The sequence below is a fragment of the Artemia franciscana genome, chromosome 17, assembly GCF_032884065.1.
Source record: "Artemia franciscana chromosome 17, ASM3288406v1, whole genome shotgun sequence".
NCBI lineage: Eukaryota > Metazoa > Arthropoda > Branchiopoda > Anostraca > Artemiidae > Artemia > Artemia franciscana.
The window spans coordinates 9,702,863-9,728,022 of record NC_088879.1 but is presented as its reverse complement, the minus strand read 5'-3'; the positions used below and the strand labels follow the sequence as shown (position 1 = coordinate 9,728,022).

Here is a 25,160-nt window from a genome sequence, read left to right as displayed (position 1 = left end):
ATTTTAGGGAGGCATTGAGATCATTGTTAGCTTTCTCCATGTAGGTTGGTCTGCAGCAAGGGCCTCTGCATCAGAAAGCAAAATCCCAGCCTGGTCCAGGAATTTCCCGAGACTATCATTCAACCGAAACTTGGTTCTTCCTCTTGGATGCTTCTAGCCACGTTCAAAGTCGTAAAGAATCCAAGCTGGAGTGTAGGCAGGCAGTTGCTAAAGATTTCTTAAAGATTTTAGGGCAAGAAACAGTTTTTTATAATATTATATTATCTATTTTTATCTACTAACACAAGGTTTTTTGATTTACTAGATCCATCTTAAACAAAGGATAACTGCTCTTCCAGGTCTCAATCTCTACTAATTTCAAAACTTTATGCCAAAATTCAACATTCTAATTGGTTGAGCGTTAGAAGCTAAGGGTCGGATATACAGTTAGGTTTAATTTTGATTCCATCAACAAGTTTGACTGAATTTGGCATGGCCGTGATGGATTTGAACATTATAGTCACTCTTTTTTTCGATTTCATTTAATTTTCAGATGGCGCGACAGTTTTACAACACAACAGCAACTTGAAAGCGAGGTTTTGAAACTTGCCTGCATTTTTTTCCCATAGCCTGCATTTTAATAGCGGACAGTTCTTACATATAACTTTGAAGAACAATGGCAGATGACTGGGGTAAATTGGGTTTTTATTAATATCGTGATTCTCTAGGGATTTTTTAGATTTAAGCTGGTTCTAAAAGAGACAACTAGCCTATTGCAGCTAGGCTAGGATTGTGCAGAACTGGCCCAATTTCCATTGTATGCTACTACCAGCCCCACTTTATATTTAAAAAATCCGTCCCTGTAATCCTTAAGCCCAGGAATTTGTTTGAACAGAACTAAAAATTCTTATAGCCTAATTAGACTAGGCCTACATGAAAGAAAAAGGCTGAGTAACATATGCCTAACCATAGAGCAGAGAGCAAAAACCTATATAATGCTAGAAGTGGAAAGTGATTAAATGGTAAATTTATACTTAACTATATATATTACCTAAGGAAAAGTGAATTTGTCATCTGATGCCTTTTTTATGCTCTTTCCAAGTGTTATAATTGCTTCTGGGGCAAATTCAGGGTATTAGCTTACAGTTTGGGCTGTTTTTGTTGATCAAATTGTCATTTTTTCCCATTATTATTCACTCTTTGAAATCATTTTTAACACAAGACCCATTTTAACACTACCTATTATGTATCACAAGATTCAGTTACCTTAAATTGCAGATTGGGGCAAGCTAATGGTTTCTCCCTCTGAAGCTCCAGAGTTGATCATGTAAGCTGTTTACAATGTTTGGTAAAACAAGCTGTCTAAACTGGAAATGGTAAAATTCTAGTTAATTGACTTCTTGCTATCTTGGAAAGAGTTTAGGTTAGGAAAATGAAACTTTCAGGGATGGGTCTACAGGCTAAAGTATATCCTGGGAAGGTATTTTAAAGTACCCACCTCCATTCCTTCTCCCTCTAGAGGGCCCTGAAATTTGCCTACATGACAGGTCTATACCTATTGAAATTTTGACAAAACAACATTTTACCTTAATTTTCAGTTACTAGTTGCTTTTTCTCTGTCTTTAGTTTTAAAAATGCAACTCCTGCTATTTGAGAATAATTTTGAGCCATATCAATTTTTTTTTTCAAAATTAAGGAAATGTATATGCATATCTTTAAAACCTTATAAAATGAAATTGAGCAAAGTTATGAAGCTGAAAACAATTTTGTTGTACTTCAATTAAGCAGGCAATCTATTTTGCAAGGTTTCACTTTTATAACACACATTTTTAAAGGTCAGGGCCCTCTAAATAGGGAAAGAATAGAGGTATTTGCTTCAAAATGCCTTTCTGGGACATACTTTAGTCTGTAGATTCATCCCTGAATATTTCATTTTCCTAACCTAAACCCTCTCTGAGATAACAGGAAGTCAATTAACTAGAATTTTACCCTAGAAACTATTACCCTAAATTGCAACTTGAAGCAATTGAAGGATTTTCCATCCTGTAGCATTGCTCAGTATTACTTCAAAAATTGCCATGTGGATTGATTTGGAATTGTTTTGTATATTAAGTTGATTTTATTGACTAGGGTTTATGCTATGGTCTAGGACTACAAGATGTCCTATTCCAGCCTCCATTCCTTATTGCTCCACTCCTTGTCAAATGAGACTTTGAATTCTTTGATGGTCTTTCTGGATACAGTATGATTGCTCAGGGAGTTCCATAGGTCTACTACCCAGTTGGTTAGGAAGTGATCATGTTCCCTCCTGTGAGTATTGACCTTTATGAGCTTCTTAGAATGAACTTCCTACTATACAGAAATTATGAGTGATGACTTGAATTAGTATTTAAAATGTAATTTTGTTCATATTGTACAACCCTAACTTTTCCCTTGGCTTCAAAACCCTGCCCACTTTATGCATTTTTTAGTTTATCATAGAGGAGGAGGGTCAACCAGAAATGGATGTGCTTCTAGAATTAGCATTTTTAAGTGCTATAGTATGGAAACTTTGCTGCAACAGCATAGTTTCTACTTTAGACAGCTTGTGATGAAACTAAATAATTACCCAATGTTCTTCAGAGACCAGGTGCAGTTGAATGAACTGGTCCTGCCTAGTTGAGTTTACACTCACATCAGGAGGATTGTGACAGGATGTCAGGAGGAGTCCTTTTTGTGCTCTTGAAACCTAACTTGAATTTGCTGACATTTTTAACATCTGTAAGTGTAAATACTGCTTTGGAGTAGAATCTTATGGGATATTTATCTACACCTTCTTCTGTCAGCATTCGTATTTTCAATATTTATTGAAAACACATACTTTAATTAAACATTTGGCATCAAGGAAGAAGAAAATGGCATAATATTATAAAATTTATTTATCCAACTTAATTTTTGGAAAATCAGTGCTTGTGGATTATATAATATTAAAAAAATGGATTCATAATGAAACAGTAACTTTGAGACCAATGTTTTAAGGCTTTTTTATATCCTAAAACTGGAAATTTCTAGTCACTTTCAAGAACAACAACATGAACAATAGGGAATATAAATGACAACTGGGACACTCAAAGAGAAAGAGACTGGGACACAAGGAATGTTTGATTAGCAATCACCATCAACAAAGCACCAGGACACAAATGACAACTGGGACACAGGGAGTATAAATGACAACCAGGACATAAGTAAAAAAAAAACTAAAAAAAGGTAAAAACTAAAAAAAAAAAAACTAATAAAAAAAACTAAAAAGGAAAAGAACTGAAAAATAAAGGAGAAAAACAAAACTAAAAAGGTAAAAACTACCAAAAAATACAAAAAGAAAAAAAAAACTTAAAAAAAAGTAATAACTAAAAAGAAAAAAGGGGAAAAACACAAAAATTTATTCCATCATATACCAATTCAAAAACAAATGTATATACAGACCGGGACACAAATGATGACTGGGACACAGGGACACAACTACAATGGGGACGCCAGGGGGCACAGGGGGATATATAAATGACAATGGGGACACAGGGAATGTTCGATTAGCAATCACCATCAACAAAGCTCAAGGGCAATCATTAGAATCATGAGGTATAACTAAAAAAAAAGATAAAAACAAAAAAAGACCAATTCAAAAACGAATGTATATATAGACCAGGACACAAACGACAACCAGGACACAAGGAATATAAATGACGACTGGGACACTCAAAGAGAAATTACAGACTGGGACACCAGGACACAAATGACAACCGGGACACAGGGAATATAAATGACGACCGGGACACAGGGACACAACTACAACAGGGATGCCAGGGGCACAAGGGGATATATAAATGATGACGGAAACACAGGTAATGGTTGATTAGCAATCACCATCAACAAAGCTCAAGGGCAATCATTAGAATCATGAGGTATAGATCTGAATACGGATTGTTTTCCCATGGACAATTATATATTGCATGTTAAAGAGTCGGTAAACCTGACAATCTATTTATATGCACAGACAATGGGACAGCAAAGAATGTTGTATATTCATAAGTTTTACGTAGTTAAAAACATATATATATATATCTATCTATATTCACAGGTGGGACACAGGGACACAACTACAATGGCGCGTAACTAATATGGCGCAGAACGACTTACGCGTGCGGGGGGCGCAAAGCGCCCCCACCAACTAGGTGTTGGGGTGGCGCGAGGCGCCACCCCAACAGCTAGTCTATATAGACAGTAAAAAATATAATATAGACAGTATAATATATAAAAAAAAAATAAAAAATATAGACAGTAAAAAATATAGACAGTAAAAATATAGTCTATGTAGACAGTAAAAAATGACAACCGGGACACTCAAAGAGAAAGCGACCAGGACACAAGGAATGTTTGATTAGCAATCACCATCAACAAAGCACCAGGACACAAATGACAACCGGGACACAGGGAATATAAATGATGACCAGGACACTCAAAGAGAAATTACAGACTGGGACACTGGAACACAAATGACAACCAGGACAAAAATGACGACCGGGACACAAGGAATATAAATAGTTGTCTGTGGGTCTGTCGAGTGACGTCATGTTTGTGTGTCAACTGACGGAATTACAGACCAGGACATTGGAACACAAATGGTGACCAGTGTTCAATTAGCAATCACCATCAACAAAGCTCAAGGGCAATCATTAGAATAATGAGGTATAGATCTGAATACAGATTGTTTTTCCCATGGACAATTATATGTTGTATGCTTGATTGACGTGATTGACATAATTGGAATGGATCCGTTCTCTTTGGAGGAGCGGGGGGGGGGTGTTAATTTGTAAAAATTAGAAAAATTGAGGTATTTTTAATTTAGGAACAGGTGACCAGATCTTAATGAAATTTGAATTTTAGTAGGAATTAATGTCTCAGAGCTCTTATTTCAAATCCCGACCAGATCTGTTGACATTGGAGGGAGTTGGCAGGGGAAATCTTGGAAAAACTTGGAGTGGAGGAATCAGGATAAAGCTTGGTGGATAGAATAAGCAAATGTCCTTGATGCGTGATTGACGTAACCGTACTGGATTTGCCCTCTTTGGGGGAGTTATGGGGAGGGGTTCAGTAATTTGGCGAGTTTTCCAAGATTTCCCCTTCCAACTCTGAAAAATAAGAAAAAATGATGTATTTTTAACTTACGAAGGAGTGATGGATCTTAATGAAATTTCATATTTAGAAGGACCTCGTAATTCAGATGTCTTGTTTTAAATCTCAGCCCAATCCAGCGTAATTGGGGGGGGGGGCACCGGAAATCTTTGAAAATACTTAAAGCGGTGAGATCAGGATGAAACTGGATGGGAAGAATAAAAACCTGTCTAAGATACGTGACTAACATAACCGGACCGGATCTGCTCTCTTTGGTGGAGTTGGGGGGGGGGGATAATTTTGAAAATTGAAGTATTTGTAACTTACGAAAGGGTGGCCAGATCTTAATGAAATTTGATATTTAGAAGGATCTTGTGCTTTAAAGCTCTAATTTTAAATGCCGACCATATGCTGTGACATTGGGGGGATTGGAGGGGGAAACCGGAATTCTTGGAAAACGTGAAAATTTGGGTATTTTTATCTTACAAAAAGGTGATCGGATCTTAATGAAATTTGATATTTAGAAGGAATCCATGTCTCAGAGCTCTCATTTCAAATCCCGACCAGATCTTTTGACACTGGGGGGAATTGGAGGGGGAAATCTTGGAAAACACTTGGAGTGGAGGAATTGGGATGAAGCTTGGTGGATAGAATAAGCAAATGTCCTTGATACGTGATTGACGTAACCGTACTGGATTCGCTCTCTTTGGGGGAGTTGGGGGGAGGGGTTCAGTGATTTGGCAAGTTTGGTGCTTCTGGACGTGCTAGGACGATGAAAATTGGTAGGTGTGTCAGGGAGCTGCACAAATTGACTTGATAAAGTCGTTTTCCCAGATTCGACCATCTGGGGGGCTAAAGGGAGAGGAAAAATTAGAAAAAATTAGGTATTTTTAACTTACGAGTGGGTGATCGGATCTTAATGAATTTTGATATTTAGAAGGACATCATGACTCAGAGCTTTCATTTTAAATCCTGACCGGTATTAAACCTCTTACTTTCCTTTTAAATCAATCTATTGATTCTCAGAATTTTGCTAGAGCTCATACCATATGAGCTCTTAGTTCTTGTTTTCCATCTTTTTTTACATTACCTTTTCCTCTTGTAAGATTTTTTTCTAGTGACCTCATTCCATGTTTTTTTCACTCTTTTTATGGTACTTGGTATTTACCAAGGATGATGAAATTTGGTTGGCGTATCAGGGACCAGACCAGATTAAATTAGAAATAGTCGTTTCCCCTGTTCGACCATCTGGGGATGGGGGTGGGGGTGGGGGAATGTTTAATTCAGAAAAATCAGAAAAAACGAGGTATTTTTAACTTACAAACAGGTGATCGGATCTTAATGAAATTTGAAATTTAGGAGGATATTGTGTCCCAGAGCTCATATTTTAAATCCCGACTGGATCCGGTGACATTGGGGGTAATTGGAGGGGGAAACCTAAAATCTTGGAAAATGCTTAGAGGGGAGGGATCAGGATGAAACTTGGTGAGAAAAATAAGCACATACCCTAGATACGTGATTGACATAACCGGAACGGATCTGCCCTCTTTGGGGGAGTTGGGGGGTGGAGGGTTGAATCTGAAAAATAGAAAAAATGAGTATTTTTAACTTATAAAGGAGTGATTGGATCTTAATGGAATTTCATATTTTGAAGGACCTCGTAACTCATATGTCTTATTTTAGATCCCGACCGGATCCAATATCATCAGGGGGAGTTGGGGGGACTGGAAATCTTGAAAAACGCTTGGGGTGGAGAGATCAGGATGAAACCTGGTGGGAAGAATAAGCACAAGTCCAAGATACGCGACTGACATAACCGGATCAGATCCGCTCTCTTTGGGGGAGTTGGGGGGGGGCAATTCGGAAAAATTAGAAAAATGACGTATTTGTAACTTATGAATGGGTGATCAGATCTTAATGAAATTTGATTTAGAAGGATCTTGTTCTTCAGGGCTCTTATTTTAAATCCTCGACCAGATCCAGTGACATTGGGCGAAGAGGTTGGAGGGAAACCAGAAATCTGGGAAAACGTGAAAATTGAGGTATCTTTGCCTTATGAATGGGTGATTGTATCTTCATGAAACTTGCTGTATTTTACAATCTTATGTCTCAGATGCTCCATTTTCAATTCGAATCGGATGGGGGGACATAGGGGGTTGGAGGGGGGAAACAGAGTGGAGAGATCGGTATGAAACTTAAGGAGAAGAATAAGCACAAGTTCTAGATATCTGATTGACATAATTGGAACGGATCCAATCTCTTTGGGGGGGGGGATTTCCAGTGCTTTGGCGAGTTTGGTGCTTCTGGACGTGCTAGGACAATGAAAATTGGTAGGCGTGTCAGGGACCTACACAAATTGACATGATTTCAGTCGTTTCCCCGATTCGACCATCTGGAGGGCTGGATGGAAAGGAAAAATTGAAAAAATGGGGTATTTTTAACTTCTGAATGGGTGATTGGATCTTAATGGAATTTTATATTTAAAAGAACCTCGGTCTCAGAGCTCTTATTTTAAATCCCGAGTGTATCTGGTGATATTGGGGGAGTTGGAGGGGGAAAACAGGAAATCTTGGAAAACGCTTAGAGTGGAGAGATCGGGATGAAACTTGGTGGGAAGAATAAGCACAAGTCCTAGATACGTGATTGACATAACTGGAATGAATACGCTCTCTTTGGGGGAGTTGGGGGGCGGGGGGTTAATTTGGACAAATTAGAAAAACTGAGGTATTTTGAACTTAAGAGCAGATGACCAGATCTTAATGGAATTTGATATTTAGAAGGAACCCATGTCTCAGAGCTCTTATTTTAAATTCTGACCAGATGTGGTGACATTGGGGGGAGTTGGAGGGGGAAACCGGAAATCTTGGAAAACGCTTAGAGTGGAGAGATTGGGATGAAACTTGGTAGGTAGGATAAGCAAATGTATTAGACACTTGATTGACGTAGCCGGACTGGACCCGCTCTCTTTGGGGGAGTTAGGGGGATCCAGGGCTTTGGCGGGCTTGGTGCTTCTGGACGTGCTAGGACAACGAAAATTGGTTGGCGTGTCAGGGACCTGTGCAAATTGACTTGATAAAATCATTTCCCCGATTCAAGCATCTGGGTGCTGAAGGAACAGGAAAAATTAGAAAAAAATGAGGTGTTTTTAACTTACGAGTGGGTGATTACTTATTTAGTTTACTTATTGGTACCTAGTGTTTTTGTTTTCAGTTTTTTCTAATTTTTTCATTTCAGTTTTTCTTTTTAGAGAATGAAGACTTTGAGCCTCCTCCAGTACCAGTCCCTAGACGCGTTGGTGATAAATGGGAAGGAGAAGATGAGGATGAACCAGTGAAGGTTAGTTATTTTATGCTTCATACCATCTGAGATTACTTCATGCTTTGTTTAATCCTCTTCCAAATATCATAATTGTTTCTGAGGTAAATCCCTTTTCCTGTTAATGGTGCCCAAAAGTTAATTACTACCTTGTTTATAGTTTTTAGATTTAGATATAAAGTTAATCGTTTTTTCAAATCAGTAATTAGATATAAAAAGAGATAAGAGCTCATATATGGCACTTGTGACGAGAGGTCAGATCCAGTCTGTTTATGTCAATCATGCATCTAGAGCTTGTGCTTATTATTGAACTTGCCAAAGCACTAGAATTTCCCCCCGCCCTAACTCCCCCAAAGAGATCTGAGCTGGTCCGGTTATGTCAATCATGTATCTAGATATTGTGCTTATTCTTCCCATCAAGTTTCATCCCAATCTCTCCACTCTAGGCGTTTTCCAGGATTTCAGGTTCCCAAGATTTTCGTTCCCCCCCTCCATCCCCGAACGTCCCCGGATCCAATCCGAATTGAAAATGGAGCATCCGAGACATGATATCTTTCTATATATCAGGTTTCATTAAGATCCGATTACCTATTAATGAGATAAACATACCTCAATTTTCATGATTTGGATCTAGTTTTGGATCTTCTTCATGTAAAAATTGAGGTGGTCCAGGATTCCAACCTGAAACCTCTCACACCCTAAGCGAGAATCATATTGGTAGACCAGCAAGCCACACTTAAGAACAACAATCATTTGTTTTATTGGCAAATAAAATTCTTCTCAACTATCTCGTTTGCTTGCTCCCCTCAGATGGTCGAATTAGGTAAGCAACTATTTCCAATTTAATCTGGTCTGATCCTTAATATGCATGCCACCTTTCATTGTCCTGGCTTATCTGGGAATGCCCAAACTGGCAAAACCAGGACTGTCAGACAGACAGACAAAAATTGTGATCACTATATGTCACCTGGTAAATACCCAGTGCCATAAAAATTAGCTTTTAGATGAGCTTTTAAACAACTCTCTATGATGTTAGTGTTTTGCTAGCAATAAAGAACAAAAAAGAAAATAGAGGACACATTAGCACTATCCATGCAAAACTTTGATTTCCCTTGTTGTTCAAGGTGGGGCTGTAAGTTTCCTGTTTTGTGTTGTAATGGGTCCTGTGCCCCAGTCTTTAAAGAGTGATCCTGGGGTCTCAAATCTGCTGCCACATCCTCTCATCAGAAGCTAGCAAGGCCAACTCAAGGCGAATATCCTGCAGAGTCTTAAACGAGGAAGAATCAGGCTCTTTATTGATTATATTTATTGGCACAAAGAATGCAAACAAAAATATGACTTGTCCCAGGTAACTTGTTACAGACAAACAACATCGACGATTTACTAGTATATACGATTTACAAATAATAAGTTGATCAATTTTAGAGAATGCTTACACTCAGAACAATATGGTCTGTCCAAAATCCAATAAAACTGATGTATGTAGCAATATAATTTGCTACAGCTAAACACTGCAAATGTTAAGAGAACTCTGTTTTAGTTTTACTTTCTCTATTTATACTTTACTCCAAACCCTAAATATTGCTAGCTCTGACATCCTTGTTCACCACAACCTATCCAGTGTTTTGTCTCTATTGGAATATATATTGGAATATATCGGAATATATAATATATATTGGAATATATCGGAATATATATTGGATATATTGGAATATAAATACTCTGTTTTACAAGAACTTCCTGTTATTTATATCAGATTTATATATATTTAGATTTACTTAAATTAGATTTAAATTTATTTAAATTGTTCAATTACGTTGTATGGTTGTATGTAATAAAATATTGTAAATATTTTATTTAAATTAGAATTAAATTTATTTAAATTATTCAATTAGGTTTTATGGGGGGTTGTATGGTTGTATGTCATAAAATATTGTAAATATTTAAATTAGATTTATTTATATTTATATCAGTTCTGTTTTACAAGAACTTATTTATATCAGATTTAACAGACTAAGGGCTTGAAGACTAAAAGTCAAATGACTATTGACTTGTTTCAAAGGACTAAGGGGCTATTGAACATTTAATATACTCATTATATTAGGGTGTTCAACACTGATGATTACAATGACCTACTTTTCGTTTTGCTGTGATGCCTTTCTGGATGGGTTTCTGGCACTTTTTAAAAATTCCTGTCAATTTGTTTTCAAAATTACGTTTTACCATTAAAGCCTATATAAATAATAATTAACAATCCTGAACCAGCTATAACTGGTAATTTTTTCTCAGTCTACAGTAACATACTACTACATGAAACTTTTAGTTATATGGGCTGTTTTGAGCCCCATTAAGGGGTCAAAACAGTCATGAATCATTAATAATGACTCTGTGACTACTGTCACCATCTTGTTATGCTATCTTGTTTTCACGCATCTAGATAAATTCTTTATTTTTCCTATGTCTCACCCTTTCTTCTTTTTGCCTTTTTGCCTGTGGAGATATTGATTACAATTGTCCTTTTATTTAATTTCACTAATTATAAATTTGTTATTTTAGGATTCTTGGGAAGATGAAGAAGCTGAAGAGAAACCAGCTGAACCAAAAATACCTGAAACTAAAATCAGCAAAAAGAAAAAGTTGGAACAGAAAATTGCTGAAAAAGAGGTTTCCTTTTCTTATTTCTTTTGAGTTAAATAGGCAGTATCTAAATTAAGTGTTATTACTATGATAGAAGTATTTTATCACCCTAAGCCATAGCAGAATTTTACAGCTCGTGGAAGCTAGTGGGGTAGTCTCCCTCTCTTAGATTTAACCAAAGAATCCCTCTAGTAAAAATTGGATATGTAGTTAATAATAGATACTTTTTATATGTTGGCCCTAAACTAGTTGGCTCTGACTCATGCATATGTCCTTGTCCAGTTTGTAATAGTAAATTATTTTAAAGATAAAATAATTAGTTAACTTCAAGGTATTCATTGACTCTAGGCATGTGAACATTGTGCCTGGTGGTAAATATAATTTTATCCAACGAATTTTTGGTTATGTTTCGGGGTGGTTTAAGGGTTTTTTTCATCTGCATTTTAAGACTAATTTACGAGTTGGGGAAATATTTTTTAGCTTTTTAGACGAAATCGTCTTTTTACCTGCATTTCTATTACCAATTTACAAGTCGAAAAATTATTTTGGCAGAGGAGGGTTCAAAGTCTAATAAGAATTTGTTTTTGTATCCATATTTTCACAAGTTTGCATTTGCAATTTTTTTTTCTCCTTTTTTTACTGAAAATGCCAAAAAGATCTAATTTATGTGCATTATAATGCGTTATGGAATTTTCTTTTTTTGAATCAATCCAAATAGATTCTTATTTATATTTTTCCCTTCATTGAAGTTTCCTTTGCTGTGTCTACGTGTCCTGTAATTTTCAAGTGTGTCCTGAAAAGAGACAAAAAGAAAAAGAAATTAAATTTTAGTGCTAGTAATTGATAAAGCCAATTTTTATTCCGACATTTTTGGCCTCATTGATGTCCCCTTCGTCCAGCATTTGCCGTGAAGGTTTTTTGGCCCATTTCCCTTAGAATTGAGGAGTAAATTAAATAAATAAATAAAATCGCAAAACAAGCAAGGCACAAAACAAAGCAATGATTTACATAGGCTTAAAGTAAAGTATGTAAGAGAAAACAAAATAATTAAAATATCAACCATTTTTTGAATTCTGGACAGAAAAAGAAAAGGTTATGCATAGAGATTATTTTCAAGCTTTTGTCAAAAAATCATTTATTTTAATTGTAGCCAACTCAAACAACCCTTTAATTTGAATCTTAAATCTAATTTAGTGCTACAAAAACTTGGAAAACAAGTAAAAATTTACAATAAATCGTAAATTGTTTTTATGGATAAGTGTTAGTGTCTGTAACATTTATAAATGCGAATGTTACTTTGACGTAACTGTTGCATTCTAGACAGGGGTCTGACCACTTTGAACTATGGCTGAAATCGGGTTTATGGCAGAATTGATAAAAATAACGCAAGCTCATTTTGCGTAATGTTACAACTTAGTGTGATTTAGTCCAAAGCTGGTGCTAAATTATTTGTATAGTATTTTTAAATTAAACCTCGATTTTATTCTTTTCCAACTATCATATGTAAAAACTGTGCAATCATAACATACATTAGAGGTTAAAGTAGGCAAGTGCATGATTGCTTACTTTCATGGGTCCAATAATATTAATTATAATTTGGATGACAAATGCGCAAAAAACTAGAAAATATTGATACCCCCTCCTCCCCCCATAAGGTATGTCCCTGATCTGTACAAAACATCAGAAAGAAGAAGCAAATAGGGAATTCTGTTCAGTAGGCAGTGGAATTATAATTTGAATGAATATTTCGGCCCTATGTCCAAGGGCCGTCCTCAGCAAAGCATAAATATGTCAAAGAAAAGAGACTTACAATAACATACAACCATTAAAAGTAAAATTTTTAAAACAGTCCCAGTATCCTTACTTCAGCGAAGTTCAACCAGGACTGATAAATAAACAAGAAAGTTCTTTGAAATGAAAGAAAATAATTAAAAACACGTTACTATTGCTAATCTTACCATTTTGACAGCTAACCTCGGAGGTTTTTTTGTAGCTGGTTCTGTGTTAACGTCTACTCGTTTTTTAAATATTTTGTAAGATCGTTTTTAATTAAATTTGTGTATAGAGCATCTAGTAAATATTCCCCCAAGTCCCTATTTGGGGAAATAATATTGATTTCAATTGCTTCCCAATTAATCGGTTTTATGCCAAGTTGCTAATAAGGGTGGGTTTTTAAAAAAGTATTTCATGGCTAGGGTTTTCAAATACATGTGTGCTTAAAGCAGAATCAAAAGAAACATTAGCAAGATTAGAATTTAGAGCTTTGATGATATCATCTTTATGTTGAAGGCGTTTCTCTAAATTTCAACTACTAAGGTTAACTGTAAATTTCTATCATATGTATTAAGGTGATCTAAAAAAAAACCTAAGTTCATTTCCCCCATGATTCCAAATTGAAATCACGTCATCCATATAACAACCCTAAAAGATATGTTTCAAGAAATATGAATTTAGCGCCCAATTTTCAATCATGTTTTACATAAATATTCGCCAGTAACCTGGAGAGAGGTGCTCCCATCAGCAAACCCTGTATTTGCTGGTAAAAAGAATTACAGTACTGGAAACGCATTGAATACTTGTTACAGAGTTTAATTAAGGTCAATAAGATCTCGCAATCTATTCCCGTAGTTGAAACTTCTTTTAAATGATAATTTTCGTTCCTCTTTTTATAGTAATTGCTCAGATACTTCCATATCAATATTTGTGTACATATAAACAATGTCAAAACTACTTATAATTGTATTTTGTTTGATACTTAAGTTTTTGAGTTTTTTAACTAAATCTACCGAACTACATATATATGATTTTTGAGAATAAAGCAAAAGTTGGAAGGCTGTGCATAGCTATTTTCCAATATTCATGTCTTTTTCCATTATCTTTTTTTTTAATTGTTCCAATGGGTATCAATAAGACTAGCCCTAACTTTGTCTGGGTCGGAGATATATGTATAATATTTGTGCAAAGAGAACTCTAGAGAGGAAATTAAATCTTCCACAGGAACTTGTTTTGGAAGAAAAAAGAATTTCGGATGTTTTTCGAGAGTTTGAATTTTTTTTTGGTTCAAGAGTTTTATTGGACAGTCAGTCCAGGAGTGAATCTTCAAGTATAAACAGGGTTTTTTCTATTTAAGTTTTTCCTAGGACTTTAGACCTGGGGGTTTGTAAATTCTTTCCCTTTTCTTTGATTTGTCATACAATTGAAGTTCAATATTAAAGTCAGTATACCAGTATTCTGTTTGTTAATACTTCCATTATTTTCCCCGTTAAAGTTCTCACGCATGTTTTGAGGGAGGGAGTTGAAATTAAGAAACAAATACACAATGAAGTTGCTCATAGTAGAGATACAGTGAAACTTAGCCCATTTATAATAATTTTCATTATTAAAAAAATAAAAACCCTTCATATAATTTTTATTCATCAACTTCTTTTTCACAACTGATTTCTGGTAATATCATACCTGGTAAGTGATTAGCGATCGAAACAGCTTTACACAAAGTGACTTCCCCGGTTTGAATAGCCATTCTTTTAGCACTTCTATTTTTAATTTTAATATTTTTATTAATACGTTTATTTTGTTCATTACTTTTATTTCGTTCCCCTTCACTGTTGCTTCTAGGGGCTGCTTTTAATTTAGTATTCGTTTTGTGTTTGTTTTTTGCGTCCTTGGAACTTTAATCCATATATTTTATTTATTCTTGTATTTACTTTTGTGCACTGAGGACGGCCGAAGGGATGTATTGACCAAATTATCTGCGTATATGTTTCTCAATTTATCCTCATTTTTCTTCACAGTTGTTTTTCATTTTGTCAGTGTAGTCTGATAAGCAATTATTTACCCTAGTTAATTTTCAGCAAAAGAAGTACCATGAGGAATCCAGACGCCTTCAGAACGGCGATGAGGATGAAGAAGATATCGATTTAACCCCTGAAGAACGACTTGCAGAGAAACTTAGGAAGCAAAAGTTGCAGGAAGAATCAGATTTACTTATGGCTAGGGAAACATTCGGTATGATTCTTTTGATGTTTTTTCTTTATATTTATTTCAGCATTTTAGTTGCAGAGAAACTTAGGAAGCAAAAATTGCTAGGGAAACATTCGGTATGCCTCTTTTGATTTTTCTTCCTTATATTTGTTGCAGCATTTTAGTTGCAGAGAAACTTAGGAAGCAAAAATTGCTAGGGAAACATTCGGTATGCCTCTTTTGATTTTTCTTCCTTATATTTGTTGCAGCATTTTAGTTGCAGAGAAACTTAGGAAGCAAAAATTGCTAGGGAAACATTCGGTATGCCTCTTTTGATTTTTCTTCCTTTTATTTGTTGCAGCATTTTGCGGACTCTTAAAACGGTTGGATGGGCTGAGGCTCAGGCCCTAAAGACACGTTGTATCCACAAAGAAAATGTAGCACCACTAGGTGCTGGCCCATTGGTGGCCCTTGGCTCTGATATTCTGAGATGGGACTGGTATACATTTTTCTCCATTTGTAGACTGGCCTTCCTTGGTAGAATGAAGGTGTCCACCATTCTTTGCCCCATCTCGATTGCCCTGCTTGCCAACTTCGAACCGACTTGAACATGCAAGACTCATCTCCTAGGAGAGGTTAGTTGTATCCACTGCTTGTAGTCCTCGGACTACAAGTCCTCGGAGCCAGTACTAGCCAGAGAACTTCTTTCTTGCCCTCTGATTTCTCCTCAAATGAACTTTTCTTACGCCATTTTTTGGATTTCTAGGCGGATTCATTCCCTCCCTTGAGTTTAATTTTTGCAGCCATTATGGCTTTACATTCTTACGCTATTATTTTATGGCTCTTACGCCATTATTGGGATTTCCATGTGGATTCATTCCCTTCCCTGAGTTTGATTTTTGCAGCCATTATGGCTTTACGTTCTTACGCTATTATTTTATGGCTCTTACGCTATTATTGGGATTTCCGTGTGGATTCATTCCCTTCCCTGAGTTTCATTTTTGCAGCCATTATGGCTTTACGTTCTTACGCTATTATTACGTTACTATTTTATGGCTCTTACGCCATTATTGGGATTTCCATATGGATTCATTCCCTTCCCTGAGTTTCATTTTTGCAGCCATTATGGCTTTACTTTCTACGCCATTCTTTTGTGGCTCTTATGCCATTATTGGGATTTCCAGGTGGATTCACTCCCTACCCTGAGTTCGATTTTTGCAGCCATTATGGCTATTAGTCTATCCAATCTTGGTAGTGTCTTCCACAAAATAGCTGGCTCAAGGATATACACTGGGTAGGAGGATCAGTACCAGGACGGTGACTGAACTTAGCAGTAATAAGCTCCTATTACTCAGGGCACCGCGAGAAGGATGTCACTACTGCCCCTGCTTTTTATTATTTAGGCGATTTTTTTTTAAGTTTAAATGTATTTACGTTTGTTTTTTTCGGATACGCGGGTCCTTGAGAATATTCCAGAATTAATTGAATTAACTGCTTCTTATTATTTAAGCAGTGACTGAAATTAGCACTAATAAGCCCCTATCATCGTAGAGATGATGCTAGGTAGGAAGAACATTGATAAAGTGGATAGCTTCAATAACCTGGGTAGAGAAGACTTCTCTGAAAAGAAGAAGACTTCTCCCTGGGTAGAAGAAGACTTCTGGGTAGAAACTTCTTTTGGTAAAGAAGTTTTGTAATGCTGAGAAGGTGAAGTGGCTTGGACTAGGAAAGAATAAGGATGAAGAGATGTGCTAAGTAGCAAGAAAATTGATCAATTGGATGGCTTCACTTATCTGGGTAGTATTTTTAGTAATGATGGTAGGTGCAGTAATATAAAGTATAGCCAAGGTCCAAAGTGTTGTTGTTGTTTTTTGTTGTTTGTAAGTAACAAAATATTATTACGGCCAATAAACCGACATATTATACCGTGCCTCTAAGCCATATTCTACAAATGAAGGATGAGATATTGCCAAAGATAATTCTTTTCAGTCATCTGTCTAAGGCCAAGCGAAAAAGCTCGTTCCCCAATGGTTTAGGAAGAGACCATAGGAAAGGATTTAAAGGAAATTGGAGTCTTAATGGAGAGGTTAAAAATGAAGCTTCGAACGAATTCGGGTGGAGGAGGAGGCTCCGTAGCTCTGTTGGCCTAAGGCGGCTTGGTGCTGCCTTGAGTTGTTAGTAATAGTAGTAGTGGTAACGAATGCCTATAGGACGTGAATAATCTTGGATACAGGGGCCAAATTTGCCCCCCCCCCTTTGGACTATCGAATAACTCGGCAAAAAATGGCGAGTCAGAAATCAGAGAAGTATATTATATTACCAAACCGCCTAATCCTTCGATAAATATTCCCCCTCCCCCCAGTTTTCCCTGCTGTACCCGCTTACGTTGTAATATTTATTTCTGCATGATGAAATAACAGGCTGCGTATCTAAATTTATATTTTAGGTTGGAATGAAACAGCACCCAGAGGTGTATGTTCTAAGATGTATATTTGTATGATTAAATGCAAAGATAGCGTTATAAATTTATGCTATTATTTTACAGGCTTAGATGATGTAGCACCCAGTGGTGTAGTGGACTCACTGAACCCCTCCAACCCAGAAGAATTTTTAATAGCAAAAGATGCCTTAGTGAATAAGATCAAAGACTGGCAATCCCGACCTGGTTACAATGACTTCGTGGAGGGACTTATCAGAGACTTGTGTACTTCACGTAAGTAGTCATGAGGGGGTGTTGTCCCTTAACAGTAATTACACTGACACTTTTAACTGAGGGAAATGCGGCCAAATACGTATTGGAGCATGGAGACCCTTTTAAGAAATTCATGGTTTCCTATAATTTCAATGTAACATTCCTGTTATCTGCCTTATTAGCTTTAAATAAATGTTTAAGGTTTAATATGGTTAGTAACTTTATTGTATATAAATATAAATTAGAAAAATTGTTTAGAGTAGAGGGTAGGGGAGTATTAAAAAAACACAGAAGGCTTTCCTAGGTGACGGGTTGTGATCTTGTGACAGTGTTGTGGTTATCGTTTCGCCTGGAAACTCTAGGAACTATAGTTTCTGTGGGGTGTTGCTATGGCTTTTATGGGGTAGGGGCCGTCGTGCAAAAAGTGGGGTAGCAATGCCACTTGGCAGTTTTCGAATTTGTTGGCAGATATTACAAGTTGTGCTGCTAACGTGTCGACAGCTTTTGGAATTCTGCTACTGGCAGCTTTGGAACTTTTTCTATACCTGAGTAGGTACCTGTCTACCGCCAGTAGCTCGTGGAGTAAAAATAGCTACACGCACAGAAGACACAACTTTTTTCTTCTGTTTTTGACACGAACACATTTCCGCTATGCTTTTTTATTTTTTATGCCACATTGGAGGTAGGTCCAATTGTAACCTCTTTTAGATATATTTCGTCCAAATATTTGATTGACTCTACTGTTTTCTGGGATATTCTTTATCCCATGTTTTATGGGATATTCTGGGCTAATTTGGTTATAGTTATATGGCTAGCATTTAAGGCTGCATCTCGTGCTCAACAGAGCATATTGTAATAATTTGGTTATATTGGTTATAGTTATATGGCTAATATTTAAGGCTACTTCCCGCGCTCAACAATGCTTATTGCAATAAATCGCAATAATTTGTTGAATAAGTGTACTTATTGTGTTCTATTGAACGGGGTTTGAACATCAAAATGAAATCTTTAAAAAAAGAATAATATTCCTATAGATCCTTTGAAACTAACCGAAATTGTTGTTACAAAGGACAATTGCAGGGTATTGAGCCCTGAAGCACAATACGAAAATGTTAATTGGAATAAATGCCATTGAACGTAGTTTAATAATTGCAATTGGTTATTTAACGCCATAAACTATAATAATAATAAATAATAATAAATTATAATAATAATTTTTTATGAAAAAAGTTGTTGTTTGAATAGCTTTATCGTATTTCGTCTCTTTGTTATACGTATAGTATTAAAGGATATTTCCTGAAGGAGAATACAATGGTAAACACTATTATGGCTATTATATTTTGGCTGTTTTGTTAAAGCCCATTTTTTTTTTTTACTAAGATCTTCCTTATCTACTCTTACTTCCATCCGCCAAAATTTTTGTTTTTAGGCTTAAGTGCTGAGATTTTAGAGCTCACTAATGCCCATGATAATTGGACAAGGTGGGGAGCCTCCCCTCCTTATCCAAGGAGGGGAGGCTACCAGGTATCAAGTTCCGTGCGCTGAAATTTTTGTCCGACTCGTAAAAAATGAAACAAGAATACATGTAAATGAATTTCTGAAGCCTTTTTAAGTTTTGTTGTATTCTCATTTGGGGTTCCCATCTAGCCCATGTCTACTCGACGTTTTGCAGTCAAGTACAGACAGTTGAAATTTTTGTTTCTCGCCCAAATCCCTTGGCTTATAAATGCAAGTTCACTTGCATAAGAGTCGAGGCAGATTGCAGGAGGCCCTTGTAGGCCTTGAATTGGACTCGTTATTTCTATTCATATTCATTTCTTTGGCGGGGTAATCAGTTGTAAATAGATTGCCAAATTTGTCAACCTCCTGCTTCCCCCTTTCTGCGATCGTGAATTAACCAGAGAGAGAACCTCCAACAGGTTGAACCCAACCCACCGTGAATTAGCATGAGAGGGTTGACTCTAGTTCAGCGTTGTCGAGTGATAGCCATGAGAGGGAAAATTTTCAAGTAATTTAACCCGTAGTCAACCTGCGTGTGTTCCCCAGCGAGAACCTCCAACAGGTACGACTCTAGTTTGGCATTTGTGAAGGGACACACATGCACGGAAAGGTGTAGCATAAATGGCAGACAGTAACAACGGCAATCAAACGGATAAAAATTAACCCTTGACTGGGCTGCCCACTTAATTCAACAATCTGTCTTGGCTTTTTTCTACAATTTGCCATGACTTCCACTTTTCCCACAACTATTCCCTCTTTTGTTAAATTGGATACGGCCTTGTAATAGAGTTTATTTATTATAAAAATGGATATAGATCTATAATAATGCTTAGAGGTTATGACCTGTAAGTGATTAAACACAAGTTTAAAAAAAATCATTTCAATTAAATAAGGGCAAAAGATAAAAAACGAAAGGGGCGAAAATGGCACATGTCGCACTTTTAATTGTCACAGCTGAACAATATACAGATTTCTGTCTGAATGTTAAACGATCATAACTCACTTGGCAATTCTTCCTACATTAGATCCTCTAAACTAATTTTTTTTTTCTATATTATTTTTCTATTATTCTGTATCAATTTTTTTTCTATATTCTATTTATTAGACAATTAATATACTATACTATATATTATTACTATACAATAAGTATACATTTGATAATTAAAATACATTATTTAGAATTTCGGCAGTACCAATTGAATATAGCTTAATATCCTGTCTCAATGTTATTCAGATGTTATCAGATTTCTGTCTGAATGTTAAACGATTATAACTCATTTGGCAATTCTTCCTACATTATATCCTCTAAACTAATTTTTTTTCTATATTCTTTTTCTATTATTCTGTATCAATTTTTTTTCTATATTCTATTTATTAGACAATTAATATACTATACTATATATTATTACTATACAATAAGTATACATTTGATAATTAAAATACATTATTTAGACTTTCGGCAGTACCAATTGAATATAGCTTAATATCCGTGCAGTACTACTAATCCACTGGTAGCTTGTAAGAAGAGAGGCTGGTACATGTCTAATACTAAATCTTTGTCCAACCCTTATTATCAGCGACCTATGTGTCAAATAACATTAAGTTTAGTAACTGTGAAGAGATGTGAAACGCAAAGAAAAATATAGATGCAATAATTCATGATGATCATGATGAAAAGTCACAAAAAAAAATGCGATAAATTATTTAAAAGGCAAAATATATAATTGAAAATAAAATAAAAGACCCAAGAAGAGAGGAGAGGTAGGTGGAGAAAATGCACCAATCCTACGATGACACCTGTGCAGAAACACTATATTTTTCAGCAAATATTTTAGGAATTTATCACATTGGCCTAATCCCTAAACAAAATGTTGGGGGAGGGGAGGGGTCAAACCTAAATCTTAATCCAACCATTATTATCAGCGGCCTATGTGTCAAATAGCTTCGAGTTTCGTAACCATAAAGAGATATGAAACGCAAAGAAAAAAATAGATGTAATATTTCATGATGATTATATGTAAATAAGCATAATAAAATTCAGAAATTCTTGCTGAAGGCAGTGCCTTACTAATTCGTCCTGGTTATCGCCAGTCAAGACTTACATCTACATTCTGAATAACTTAGAGGAATTAAATGACTAGCGAAAGTTTTGACTAAGATATAATATAAAAATGACTTATATTATATATGCAAATAAGTATAATATACAAATGATATATAATTAGATATAATTGGGCATTAATATAGTTAGATATAATATACATACAATGTATAATATGTAAATAATTATCTGTATATTATTATGAAAATAATGTACAAGATACAAATAACGAAAATCAATAATATGGTAGACACGGATGTATCGTGGAGGAATACATTTTAAATAAGCTAAAATTTCCTAATGTCACCTAATCAAGCTAATAAAAGTTCTTCATTTTAGAATCATCTCTGCTACTAGTTTATTGAGGAGTGTATTTAGTTGATCTTTGAAAAGCTTAAGTAAGCGTAGGATTGCATCGTTGTGTTACGATGTTTTATTAAAATCGATAATTAACATCGTTATGTTAATCTTAACATTTTGTTTACCCCTAACTGGAAGAAACTATAAATAATTTCTGTGACCATAGTGCCTTTCCGTTTACAATTTTGAGCAAATGAAAATATAGAAAAACGGGTATAATATTTTAAACTAAGATAGTAGACAAAGACAATAACAAAAAAAAAAGAAAAAAAAAAATCCCAGTATTTCGGTTTCACATCCGAAAGCCTTTTCCAACGAGAAAAAGTAGCCTTAGCAAAACATGAAAAAACAACAACAACAAAAACAAACAAAGATAACAGCAGCACAAACGCTATATAAACGAGAAGGGCGAAAAGATAGATAGATAGTTACATGTTTATTACAACAAGAATTAAACCATTTAAACAAAAAGCGCAAATGCCTAATGGCATACTTAAGCGCGTGGTATATCACAAAAAAAAAACAACACACAAACAAAAGACAAAACCGTCGTTACTTCGGCTTAAACTAATTTGCACTTCATTTGAAAATCAAACTTCAACCCTCACAACGGAAAATATAATGGGAGACTAGCAACATGATTTCTTAATAACTTCAGAAATTTATTTCTATCATTACTATTTCTCACAGCTATTGGGATTCAATTCCAAACTTTTGGACCAATATGACGCAAACTAAATCCCGATCGCACCGTTGGCCTAATTTCAAAAGAGAAATCAGAACTATGAGATGTTAGGTAATTGTGGAATTGTGAATTTGTCGGGAATAATCTTGGGAAATTTAGTGAAAGTTGTCCAAAAACATAATTGTGGCAAATATTAGAAATGGCAATAAAATGATGTTGATGAACAGAGAAGAAACCAGAAGATCCATAAAGATGGCTAACTGAGGATCTATCATTAACATTAAACATTAATCTAAGGGCTTTATTTTGTAGAGTTTGAAGAGGTTTAAACGTTGAAGGAATAATAGATGCCCAAGCAGAAACACAATAAAGAAAATATGGATTAACAAAAGAAAAATATATTGTCTTTAAAATATTCCTTGGGAAAAAATGGCGTAAACGAGAAAGAATCCCGATATTTCGCGAGATTTTTAGAGACATTGTTTTCACGTGTTCACGGAAAGACAGGTGTTCATCCAAAATAATTCTAAGATATTTAAATTTACAAACACGTTTTAGTACCCTATCATTTAGATAAAGAGAAAACTGTTTAGTTTTCTGAGAACCAGATCGAGAAAACAGCATATATTGACATTTCTTCTCATTTAATGAAAGTAAATTTCTGGCATACCAATCCCCAACAGATAAAAGTGTGTTATTAAGATTATGAAAGAGTATGGATAAATCAGCATGGGATGCAAAAATAACAACATCATCTGCAAACATTACAATTTTACAAAGTGGTAATACCTCAAGCAAATCATTAATAAATGGAAGGAATAAGGTCGGTCCCAGGACAGACCCTTGAGGGACCCCACAACTTGTCAAAAAACTTTCCGAACGGATACCATGAATTCTATCATGACATTCAAGTTTTCTATCCGTAAGATAAGTTTTTATAAAATTTAAAGATTTTGAAGCAAAACCATATTTTTGGAGTTTCATTAACAGCAGACGATGGTCGACTCTGTCAAAGACCTTGACGACATCAAGAAATACCGCCAACGCATGCTGATCACTGTCAGTTGTATCATTTATCTCAAGCAGAAGTTGATGAATTGCCAAATCCGTTGATTTTCCTTTAATGAAACCAAACTGAGAAGGATGAAAAATATTTTTACCAATTAAATAATTATGGAGCTGATGGTTCGCTATCTTTTCCAAAAGTTTACTAAACACTGATAAAAGTGATATACGTCTATAATTTGAAGGATCACTAGTAATTCCGCCTTTATGTAGTGCAATAACATTAGCTTTCTTCAACAAATCGGGAAAAACTCCATGTACAAATCACAAATTATATAGTGGGGCAACATCAGTAGCTACCTGCTTTACTGTTCGAATAGAAAAACCAAATTCATCAGAAGAAGAACTATTTTTAAGCTTCATGATAATTTTTTTCACATGTTGGGGCGTCGTTTCGGAAAAATCAAAAGGGTTTTCAGTTTGATGATCATTATCAAAAGAAATGGTAGGGACATTTAACAATGGAGAAAAAAAAACCCGATTTAAGCTTTTTTCCTACTGAACTAAAATAGTCTCCCAATATATTCAAAATTTCTTTACGGTCAGTTACCTTCCTTCCATCAACTTCTAGGCAATCAACACTAGATTTAGATTTATGGCTAGGTCGAATTCTTTCATTAATCAATTGCCAAATTTTTTTTCATATCCGACTTATACTGAATAAAATTAACTTTATAATATGTTCTCTTTGCATATCTAACAATCGAATTTAACTTATTTCTATATGCTCTATATTCTTCAAAAGAGGCATCACTTGGATTTTTTAAATACCTCTTAAATTTTATATTCTTATTCTTAATTGAAATCAAAATTCCTTCGGTAATCCAAGGATCAATTTTTTTTTAATATTTCCCATGTATTAACTTAGTTGTAGTAGCCTCCTCTCTGAGCCGTATCATATCAGAAATAAATTTAGAAAATGCAACATTAACATCATTCGAACCATAAACTAGACTCCAATCGTTTAATTAGTTCACGTAGTAGCTTAAAATCAATCCACTCAAATCGTTTATGTGAATTATCATCTCTAGCATCCCAAGAACGAGTATAAACTCTCACTAAATCTAGAAGAACAATCACCGGGAAATGGTCTGACATATCAGATAAAATTACAGAGGATTTCAATGCTTTAACTGAATTAACAGAAAAAAATATGTTATCAATCAGTGTAGCTGTAGTATTTGTAACCCTAGTTGGGAGAGAAACGCTGGGAAGAAAACCAGCACACAGCATAATATTCAAAAATTCCTTATGAGTACTAAGATCTAAATTCAGCAAATCAAAATTAAAGTCCCCTGATACAATAACCGGTTTCTTTGACTCGCTGAGTTTTAAAAGAACCGACTCAAAAACCTCAAAAAATTTTTTCGGGTTACTCTATGGAGGTCTATATACTGAACCAAATATAAACGAATCAACACTCGTGGGGTTAATTTCCACAAATAGCGTTTCACATAAACCCTCTTCCCAAATTGATATATACTCTATTACACTAAAAGACCAATCCTGGCGAATAGAGATCACCTGTCCACCTCGTGCATTCAATTTCCTACTGCGAATTTCCTACTGCGACTTGATTAGTCGGGCCAGAGCAGTAAATTTCTACCAAATACGATTCAGAAATATACGGAGGATCCTTTCACGTAAAAACATTCTTTTTATTGAGTAACGTGCAATATGGTAGCCGTTGTGAAGTTTGATTCCCGTCAGAGCCAGGC

The 25,160-nt window shown here is 35.4% G+C and overlaps 1 protein-coding gene across 1 annotated transcript in view; it reads left to right on the top strand.

The window, feature by feature from the left end:
- The first annotated feature begins 540 nt into the window (after positions 1-540).
- LOC136037802 (eukaryotic translation initiation factor 3 subunit J-like) overlaps positions 541-25,160 on the top strand; it is a 39,234-nt gene continuing 14,614 nt past the window's right edge. Inside the window, exons 1-5 of the mRNA XM_065720635.1 lie at positions 541-671; positions 8,375-8,463; positions 10,999-11,106; positions 14,931-15,084; positions 17,585-17,752. Coding sequence (XP_065576707.1) covers positions 656-671; positions 8,375-8,463; positions 10,999-11,106; positions 14,931-15,084; positions 17,585-17,752 — 535 coding nt within the window. The 5' untranslated portion in view covers positions 541-655. The remainder of the gene's footprint in view (positions 672-8,374; positions 8,464-10,998; positions 11,107-14,930; positions 15,085-17,584; positions 17,753-25,160) is intronic.